This window comes from Hipposideros armiger, unplaced genomic scaffold, assembly GCF_001890085.2.
Source record: "Hipposideros armiger isolate ML-2016 unplaced genomic scaffold, ASM189008v1 scaffold_198, whole genome shotgun sequence".
NCBI lineage: Eukaryota > Metazoa > Chordata > Mammalia > Chiroptera > Hipposideridae > Hipposideros > Hipposideros armiger.
In genome coordinates, this window is record NW_017731548.1 from 386167 (window position 1) to 397141 (window position 10975).

At 34.7% G+C, this 10975-nt stretch overlaps 1 protein-coding gene across 15 annotated transcripts in view; it reads left to right on the plus strand.

Annotated features, from left to right (window-relative positions):
• The window catches only part of SUPT20H (SPT20 homolog, SAGA complex component), a 37082-nt gene that overhangs the window by 19715 nt on the left and 6392 nt on the right, over positions 1-10975 (plus strand). For 6 of the 15 annotated variants that reach the window (XM_019653157.1, XM_019653158.1, XM_019653155.1 and 3 more), the window contains 10 exons: positions 197-268; positions 1599-1756; positions 2905-2931; positions 3474-3506; positions 4270-4387; positions 4933-5038; positions 5179-5337; positions 7042-7348; positions 7843-7997; positions 10046-10101. In XM_019653157.1, the coding sequence (XP_019508702.1) occupies positions 197-268; positions 1599-1756; positions 2905-2931; positions 3474-3506; positions 4270-4387; positions 4933-5038; positions 5179-5337; positions 7042-7348; positions 7843-7997; positions 10046-10101 (1191 nt within the window). The remainder of the gene's footprint in view (positions 1-196; positions 269-1598; positions 1757-2904; positions 2932-3473; positions 3507-4269; positions 4388-4932; positions 5039-5178; positions 5338-7041; positions 7349-7842; positions 7998-10045; positions 10102-10975) is intronic. The other 9 variants (XM_019653170.1, XM_019653169.1, XM_019653168.1 and 6 more) reach the window with 4 other exon arrangements.

The following is a 10975-nucleotide window of genomic DNA, read 5'->3' on the forward strand; positions in this document are numbered from 1 at the left end:
GCAACTTGTCTGTTCCCCTTCCCCCAATTCCCCAGCACTGTTCCCATCCCCCCAATTCCCCAATAAAAGTCTTAAAAAAAAAAAAAAAAAAAAAAGAATTCTTGTGCTAAAAAGTATACTTTTCTGTTACTTAGATTCTTCTCTGGTCATAATGCAGATTTCATTACATCTGCTATCTCTTGATTTGATTGCTTAGGTGGAGAAATATGCTAAAGTGGAAAAATCTATCAAATCTGATGACTCACAGCCAACAGTCTGGCCAGCCCATGTAAGTAACCATTGCAGTTTTCATTTCCAGTGATGCTGCTTCTAATCTGGGATCTGAATTTATCGAACAGCAAGCGCAGTTGCCTTTAGTTTGGGATCTTTTTTTTAAAGGACTTTCTGGGAGTTCATTAAATTAAAAGAAGGAACAACTAGTTTCGTTTTTCATAAAGTACGGTTTCCAGTTTAAAAGGCAATTTTAATGCATAACTGCCTTTTTACTTTTGTTTTGGTGGCATATTGGTAGTTCTGATTTGTTTTCTGTTTCAAATTAGTAACTAGTAAATTATTCTAAGTATGTCTCTTAAGAGAAATGTTCTGGGTAAGTTTCCCTATTTGCAATAACAACTCCTTAAACGAAGAATAGGCATAATATTTTAAATAAGGTGAATCTAAGAGTGAAATGGTGAGATGTTTTGTATGTGCAGTAGCAAAAAGACAAATGACAAATAGAAACGGACCTGCCTTTGAAAGTTTTATTTAATAATTTACATTCATATGTCCATTATATGAACTTCTGCCATATTTTAGGCTTTGTTAACTAAATACCCAGATGGAACACATATTCCCAAAGTTCAGGTGAAAAAGAATCCTGGGCTTTATTTTCTTTGGCAGTGTTAAACAAAACAGGTTTATAGCCTACATGCCATGTGTCTTCTGATTGCCACATATGTTAGTGTGTAGTTTATGCCTGATTTTTGTCAATTCTGATTGTGTTTACTGGTGTCCACAAGAGAAATTTCAAACCTAAAGAAAGATTTAAAGAGTTTATTTGAGCTGGAGCTGAGAGCCAGACCCACAAGCAAAAATCTCAGAGGACGAGAAAATGCTCTAAGGAATAGCAGTTTTACAGCTTACATTAGAATCAAAGGAAAAGACAGAAGGAAGGTTACATGAAATATACTGGTGGTAGATTAAGGGGGCAGGAGAAGGTGAAGTGGGGAAATTTCAAGGATTGGATAAAAAGTAAAACGAAGAGATACATATTCTTTTACATTGGTGGGTGCAGGATAGTTAACATTTAATATACATGGTTTACAGAGGTATGCGGGTGAAAGATAATCATGAGGAATGTTGGGGTCCTCTCACTGGGATGTTTATCTGGAGAAGAGATAGACCTGACATTTTAAGTTACGTTACTCTAGAGCCACAAAAACAATGGATAAGTTTTGCTTAGAGTAAAGATTAATCTATCATAGGCCTTAGGGTGTGACTTCCATTATAACGTGCTCAGTTTGTTTTTATGATCAGAACCTTCCGTGTGGTACTTTCAATTACTGAGTTTATCAGGCCTGCGAAGTAGCCCCATTTCTTTCATGCTCTGTCTTTTTCAGGATGTAAAAGATGATTATGTATTTGAATGTGAAGCTGGTAATCAGTATCAGAAAACAAAGCTGACCATTTTGCAGTCACTTGGTGATCCACTTTATTATGGTAAAATTCAGCCCTGTAAAGAAGATGAAGAAAGTGAGAGCCAGATGTCTCCATCCCAGTGAGTTTTGTTAAATGTTTGTAATTGGCAAAATCAACCATCAGAATTTATTTAGCAACTACTGATAAACCATTAGTGACTAAAAATTTCCCCTTGGGATTCATTCGTTAAATACTACAATTAGATTTGGCAGTGGACCTAAATAAGTAAACTTAAATTGTAGTTACTGTATAGTCCAAGAGTTATTTAAAATAACAGTGATTTTTTAAAAAAAAATCTTATGGCATAATTAATTTTATACTTGCTTTGAAGGATATGCCTGTGATATCCCTCTTGGTGTATTTATGTTTTGCCACTGAGGACTTTACCCTCTCTGTGAGCATGAAATGTTTGCAGGCAATGGTTTGTTTAAATGAGAAGCAAGTTTACTGTAAATGTAAAAACTGTTAAAGATGCTAGGTATTTCAGCACTGTGTTTAAGGACACAGACTCAGTGCTTCATGTAGTTACTGGCTCTAGAAATATATATAGTTAATCTTCCTAAATTTATGAACTTACATATAATTAGTACAAGGTACCAGTATTTAGTTTTGTTTTTATTATTAGTTTTGATTTTTAATCAAGTTCATGCTCTTTTGAAAAGAAGAAAAAGTTCATCAGAAAAAATCAGGGGCCAGGTCTATGTTAAATTGTTTATAAAGCCTTTACTTACACAAAATACTAATTGAAGCTGCAATAGAAAAATGGACTATAAAGAATAACCTCACTGATGTCTAAAAGTTAATGGGAGGAAACAGTAGCAGTCAGGGAAATTTCTTCAGCTAATTTTTTGACAATAGCAATTTCTGTAGTTGTATACTAGGTAGAAAGATCAGATATTTTGATTACCTATATTTTTTTAAATCTTCCCCGTAAAGATATACATTGGTTACTTTAAGTAAATTTATTAACTTTTCTTGAACACAAGGGAGCAACATGTTCCCATTTAAAACAAAATCAGGTCAAAAAGCAACCAGTTAGATTTGTTTGACAAGAAAATTGATTTTTTTTTTTTGCCTTTACATCAGGGAATCGCTGCAAAAATGCTGCATGATTTATTGCCTTCCAGTCATTCTCCATATTCATAAATTACTTGATTTAATAACTATGAAGTTAACGTTTGAGCTGCATTAACCAGGTTTTTTCTTTTTTTACATTTTATATTTCAGCTCCTCCACAGATGATCATTCAAATTGGTAATTAAAAAATAAACAAACTCACTATTTTAATCTGTTAAGAAATCACATAAATGTCAAACTCTTTAAAAAGACTTCGTAAAGACATTTTATCTGAATTGGCGATAAACTATCTTCCTTGTCTGAAATATATTCTATGGTCCTGCTGTGTAGAACAATGACTTCCAAAATCAAAGGTTAAAGTGAGAGGAAGGCCAAAGGCCTTACACATGGAGTTCAGTGAATTTTGCTGTAGGGCAGACACTTGCAAGGGTGCATAGCGCTTGGTAACTTTCAGCCCAGATTTTGTTTTGATACTTAAGTTTTGTGCCCAATCTCTCTTAAATTAAATCAGCCAACTTATTAACAGAATTATTGCATGCAAAACTTGGTCATTGCTTCACAAATTTAAATGTACTTTTGTTTGTTTTTTTCACACGTTGGTAGATTTTAACTCAGTTTATAAAATTGTCACTAAAATGTGGAAGCCTTCAAAAGTAATCCCAGGATTCCTTAAGAGAACTCTTTATCTAATACTTTTCTCTCTTTTTAAAACATTTTAGGTTCATTATTGGATCAAAGACTGATGCTGAGAGGTGAATATGCTAGTGTCTGTATTTTTTATCTGGATGGATATAAAAAACTTTACTCTTAGAGCGGCGGTTCTCAACCTTCCTAATGCCGCGACCCCTTAATTCTGTTCCTCATGTTGTGACCCCCCAACCATAAAATTATTTTCATTGCTACTCTATAACTGTAATTTTGCTACTGTTATGAATCGTAATGTAAATATCTTTTTGTTTTCCGATGGTCTTAGGCAACCCCTGTGAAAGGGTTGTTTGACCCCCAAAGGGTTTGCCACCCACAGGTTGAGAACCGCTGTGATAGAGTACTCTGTTAGATGTCAAAATTTTGATTTTAGTTATGCCTTAGGTATTACTAAAATTTTAAAAAATAAAATTAGGAAAATAAAATGTTACTTTAAATAAGAAAACTTTGACATATTTTTGTGATAGGTAAGGATGGTGATTACTAGGTAGCATTAATCACCGTGTAGGTGAAAATCAGTGGTAATGTTTTTGGCTGATTATTGGTTAAATCCTATAATTTCTGTATTAGAAACAAGATAGATACTAAAAGTGTATCTTTAGATGGTTGATTTAAATGCAAAGTGTTTTGAGCATTAGCTTGCCATTGAATAGATTATAATGTGCTTTTAACCAAAAGACTAATTGCCAAATTTTAATTTTTGTGTTAATTCTGATGGAACTTGTATTAATTAACGGGTATATATTTTCTATATAATAAATGTATGTTTAAAAGTTAATTAATTCTTAAATATTTTTCCTAATATTTCAGGGTAGTCAATCAGTACCAGGAATTGGTCCAGAATGAAGCCAAGTGTCCAGTCAAGATGTCGCATAGTTCCAGTGGCTCCGCCACCTTGAGTCAGCTTTCTCCAGGGAAAGAGGCAGAAGTATGTTTATTTACCTTTTTGTGCCTAATACTTTTTATTCTGTTAGTTTTTGTGCCTAATTGTATCTCAAGGAATCTGAAAAATGTTAAGGAGTATTTTATGAAGGGTGCAGATTTTGTTTAGTTTTGTTTTTATTTTTACCTTTTTTTAAATTTAACTTTTTATCATGGAAATTTTCAAATGTACACAGACATAAAGCAAAAAGTATAATGCACACCTGTGTATACTAATCACCTGGCTTCAATAGTTATTATTTTCCTGGAAAAGATTTAAGGATGAAACTTGCCTTCCTCTTGCTCCTCTGCCCTTCTCCCTAAGGCTCTCTCCCCACTCTAGTGTTCAGAAATTTTTCCTTCTTATGTACTGTAAGTTATTTCATGATTTTCTTATGTGAAATTCTTCTGTAACACCTATAACCACTAAGAGCACTTTGCAGAGTTTTAAATTATGTTTTCATCTAGGAGTTATAGTGGTATTAATTTATGAATTACTGATTTGACCTTAATTTTAACAAGTCTACTTGTCTACTTGTCACTGTCCCTTAGCAGCAGCCTGAGACCGTGTCAGTTCAGTCTTCGATACTGGGGAAGGGAGTAAAACATCGACCCCCACCTATCAAACTTCCCTCAAGCTCAGGAAGTAGCTCCTCAGGTATGACATTCGTTAGCTTCCTGTAATCTAGAGTAAGAAGCATCATGTGATCTTAGTCAGTTTTTAAGACTTTACTCATAATTTGATTTTCACAGAATTTTGAATTGTAAATTTGGGAAATAACTTTTGTGTTCTTTTAGGTAACTATTTTACGCCACAGCAGGCCAGCAGCTTTCTTAAGTCTCCAACCCCTCCTCCTGCTTCTAAGCCACCAAGTCTTTCTCGAAAGTCATCTGTGGATCTCAGTCAAGTTAGCATGCTTTCTCCAGCTGCCCTGTCACCTGCCAGTTCGTCACAAAGTGAGTCATGATTTAAATTCTTCATGAACTCTTCATAAGCTTTAGCATTAGTGTTTCTTAAGACAGCTTTTTTTGACAAGTGAAGTAGTGAAATCTGAATGTACTGTGTACCCAAAATGTGTAAGTTTTGAGAAGCTTCTGGCAAACCTCTTGTTGATTGTATGTATTATGTGTTTAATGTAATTGTATTTGTTTTTCTGTGTGTATGCACTTTGTGTATACCTTTCTTATAGACTTACAACCTACACATCTCCTTAAAGAAAATCTGGTAGTTAAATGTGGCAATAAGATTCCAAAATATCTTTTTATTTCATTGTACCCTAGGATCATTTTACATTTTATGTAAAGTATGCAGCTGACATGGAAAAAAAAAATCATAAGAGTTGTTGCTGCAGTCCTGTCTTTGTATATGTAAGAAGCCAACTAGTTCCAAGGTGGTGATACAATAAACTGAAAGCCAATTTTTCAAAAACACTTCTACACTCTTAGAAATTGTTGTCAGTTACTAAACCGTGGTGATGATCATAAAGCATTATCTGAAGATACTAAAATGTACTTTTTAGTACTGAAAACATTTTTAACCATTAAGAGGAGTTATACAAGAATTCTAGCATTAGTTTGGGAGGATTTCTTGAAATTAATAAATATTTGAGATATTAGGTACCAATTTACAAAAATGATTCCAGTTTTTTAGATTTTTTTGTAGATAACTAAAGTGTGCTGAAAGTTTTAGTACACTGCACAGTGATAGGGTGGTCTTTGCATTAGATATAAACATCTTCATCTTGATAGCTCAAAAGGTGTAATTTTTCTGCCTTCTTGTTTTGCACAAAGAAAAATTTATAAATTTCCTGAAAGTCTTATTCACACCTCTTATGTTGTGGGTATGGATTATGTTAATCTACTGCACACAGTTGTTACTTTAAGTAAGGGTTGAGTGACAGCTTCTGGACATTCACATTTCTTTCCTTTCTTTCTGCAGGACATGAAAGCTAAAAAAGAAAACACCTCAAGAGCTTTTGGTTTTATTTTTTTGGTTTTTGTTTTTTTGTTTTTGTTTTTTTTTTTTAAAGTTGATAAACTGTGCATACTTCATTCACAACAGATTTTCTATACATTCTACATTTAAACAGAAGTACACAGTTACTGTTAAAGATGCAGTATTATCTATCAAATATTTACTTTATTACTGTGTTTTGTAAATTTGTTTGTCAGGATAAACTTGATGTGTTAGGAATTAAACATGTATATCTAGGTGCCAAATATGATTGTTAACCATATGTAATTTATTAAATATGTTCAGAGTTTATCTCAGACTGTTACAGAAAATAAGCAATATTTTAAATGAATTCCTAAATTAGTGAAATCGTCAATAACAAAAATTAATTCAAATTCCTTTTAAACTTTTTAGGCCAAAGGTAGCATGTAGGAAAATCACTTTTAAATGGGTATTGTGGTAGAATACAAATGTATATTTTTACTGTTACTATAATAGCATCTCTGATGGGATTTTTAGGTGATATACTGCATCCTTAATTGTAATTGAGTGTAGCAACACTCATGTATCATGTGTAGAAATTAACACTTGCAGTTAAAAAAAACTGGAACAAATTGTCAGTGCTAAGTAAGATTCCATTAACCTTATTTTAAAAAGGACTGGCCATTTATAACAAACTAGCAATTTTTATTTTTCTCAATGAGCAGGATCTGGAACTCCTAAGCCATCTACTCCTACACCAACCCCTTCATCGACCCCACACCCTCCTGATGCTCAGAGCTCAACTCCTATTACCCCTTCAACCACCCCTACTCCCCAAGATTCAGGCTTCACCCCTCAGCCCACTTTGTTAACTCAGTTTGCTCAGCAGCAAAGGTCTCTGAGCCAGGCAATGCCTGTAACGACCATTCCTCTTTCTACCATGGTAACATCTATAACTCCAGGAACCACCGCCACCCAGGTCATGGCAAACTCTGCTGGACTTAATTTCATCAATGTAGTGGGCTCTGTTTGGTAAGTGTGCATTGATGACCTGATTTTTTTTTTTAAAAGATATTCTCACCAATGTGAATGAATTCTTATTTGTGAAATTAAGAACAACTTACATGTTATTGAAACTAAAAGAAAATAGTTTGGATATGGTTAGAAGCTGTCTCAACAAGTATGTTTTAATTTTAGGTAATATATCTATCACATGCATTAAGACGATACTACTCATTGACAGTAGCTTAGATTTTCCTGTTGGTCCTGTTACCATTTTTTATTCCCTTGATTAGTGCTTTACTCTTCCAAATTATACTTTAAACTTTGATAAACATACAATACTTAATTTTAGCCAACCTTGCTGTCACTTTCTAGCATAAAAATGAAACTGAGCTTTGAAATTGAAGCCAGAATTATCTAATTGTGTTTGTTCACTAGTTTGTTTTTGAATCAAAGTAATAATTATGTGGCTGATTTTTCCCTTTTGTAGTGCGAGTTTAATGCTTTGTCTTGTTCTCCTGCAGTGGAGCTCAGGCTTTGATGAGTGGTTCAAACCCTATGCTGGGCTGTAACACTGGTGCCATAACTCCTGCAGGAATAAACCTGAGTGGCCTTCTCCCCTCAGGAGGTCTGCTACCAAATGCATTGCCCGGTGCTATGCAGGCAGCTTCTCAAGCAGGTCAGAATGTTGGAAATAATAACCTCTTAAAAAAAAAATAAAGTACATGCTAATGTAAGAACGTCATTTTAAGGATATTATTAAAGACATTTAACTTCCTTATTTCATCAAGTATCATGTCAAAAAGCTTTTTGAAATGAAAGGCCTTCATTTTGAAAGCCTTTAAAGTTCTGATATTTGAAGTAAAAACCATTTAGCAGTCAACTTCTGTGAAGAAACTTGGTAAGCCTGTAAGTCTCTGCAAATTATATCTTTGCCTTCTAAACATCTGTAATAAAATTAACATTGATAGTCTTGCTGTTGTCAGTGCAGACGTATTCCATGTGAAAGAAATGTATTTTGAAAACATATGTTGTGCAAGAAAGGCAACGTAGCATGGCAGGGAAACGCCCAGGTTCTGGAGCCAGACAGCCTGAGTTTGAATCTGAGTTGTCCAACTCACTAGCTGTGTAATTATGGGCAAGTTACCTTTGTGCCTCACTTTCTTCATAAGTAAAATGGGAATAATAATACCTTACCTCATAGTTGTGAGAAGTAAATTGAGTGTATACAGATGAAGTGCTTAAACTGTGCTTTAGACCTAAGCATTCAAAATTATTTGATGTCATCAGTAGTAGTAATTTCATTGTAGTAGTAGTTATTACATATGCTGGAAAACAGGACAACTTGTGCTCTTTTTAATGCTCTTGAAGAGAATGCAACATAATACCTTGAAACAATCCAATTGCTTATTACTGGGGAATAATTTAACAGCAAAAACATACTTGACATAGAAAGAACACTTTAAAAACTTCCTATGACTTAATGGAGCCCCCAAAATACCTTTTAAACATGTTAACAGATTACTGTGATTCCCTAACTCCAGCTGATGTTCTTATTTTAATGTGTATAAAAGTACTCAAGTGGCGGAAGCCCTGGTAATGGAATCACGTTGAGTTTAGAATGTTTATATTTACATGTAACTCTGGCTTCAGGCGCTAACTGAGGCCTGAAAGAAGTCAGTTTTTCTCCCTTAGCTTCAATTCCATCTGCTCTAAAATGGGAGTAGAAATCCAACTTTAGTAGGTACTTATAAGAAATACATGAAGGGATGTGAAGGTGCATTCGGTAAGTTATAAAGCATTATATACAGATACCATGAGTGACATCAATTCTTTTCATGAGAATTCCTGAAAGGCAAATCAATACTGTCATATTTTCACCTGATGAAGCTGTTTTAGTTTTTATACAAGGCTTTCATACCATCACCTGTGAATTTCCTGCCTCATAACTTTTTTTCAAATGCAGTTACCTGCTTAGAGGACTAGATAAATTTTTAATTAGTTCAAATTGTGTATATTGTTAGTGAGCAAAGTATACACGTACTTTGACACCTGGGTTGGTAAACTATAACCTATAGTCCAAGCTAAGAATGACTTTACATTTTAAAAGACGTGTTTAAAATAAAACAGACGAAGAATGTGCCAAGTGGCTATATGCGGCTAGCAAAGCCTGCTGAAGAAGTTTGCCACCTCTGGTTTATGTTGTCACAGATTTTGGGGACTTAAGTTGAGAATTAACATAGCATTGTTTCCTGACATTCAGTTAGATTTTACACTCAAAATTCCACATTCTCGAGCATTATTAATAGTAGCATTTGTCCTTTAAAATACTAACACAGAGCACACTGATTCTTAGAGCTATGATGGTTATCATGGACTGTGCAGCCCTGAGAACTGGCAGTGGATGCCAACCTGAAATGCATTTGCACAGCTGTGGTAGTTTAATTATATTCATGGTCTCTGCATACTTCTCCAGCTAACAGTCAAAATAGTGATAAGCCCCCAGTTTCAGAAATACAGAATAAAAGGTTCATGTGGTGCGCCATGTCTTTGATCTCAGTATTGATGGATGTAGGTGAAAAAAAAGTTTAAGATACTTAAAAGTATAGAAAATAAACCCCATCTTTGCAGAAAGTACTTACAATGTTATATATACTAAAGTATAAAATATTCTCAAGTGTAATAAAGTTTTAATTCCCTGTTATAACCATGAGTTATATTTAACAGGTGTTCCATTTGGTTTAAAAAATACTTCAAGTCTCAGGCCCTTAAATCTACTCCAGGTAAACCTGAAACTGCTTTTGATTAAAGTTTTTATACTTTTTTTAACAATTTTTTTTTAACGATGTATATCTGTACATAACAGCATTTGAAAGTTTGAGGTGGTTCAGAATCTTGTGAGGGTGTGGTTATTGCTGCCTCTTCATGGTCAAGTGGGTAGGGAGAAAGAATGGGTATCCTACACACTGCCCTTGCATGACCCCTGACAGCTACCAAGGAGAACACTGCCTCCAGTAGCACCAGTAGATTTAGAAAGTAATTCCTCTCAGTAGACATTTTGTGTATACATATGTGCATTAATGTTTGCTTACAATAGATTTTGTGCTTGAATAGAGATTTTAAAAATAGGTGTTTGGGGTTGGCCGAGTGGCTCTGTTGGTTAAGAGCTCGCTCAAGAATGCAGCTCTGAGCAACAGGGTCGCCGGTTCGATTCCCAGGATGGCTCAGCTAAAAAAAAGAAAAAAAAAACATAGGTGTGGGTTCTTTTCCTGAGAATATGATTTCTTAGCACAGTGCCAAGCACCTAATAGTCATTCAGTAAATGTTTGTTAAGTTACAGTTTGTGTGTAATGAAGAGGCTTTTCTTACACACGTTATCAATGTCAACATACTGGAATTTGAATCATTAGTACATGTTGTGTGTGACATACAACGTTGAGGGGTGTTATGCTCTAGGTTCCCTAAGGGTGGAGTCCAGTATTAACCTACGTTGGAAATGGATGGTATTATCTACAGAGAATTTTTACAAAAGGTAGACATGACTATTAAGATCTGCAGACACGGGCCGGCCGAGTGGCGCGATGGTTAAGAACTGTCTTGGGACGCCAGAGGGCCCCGGTTCGGATCCCACATGTGAGGGCCAGTGACACTGCCCTC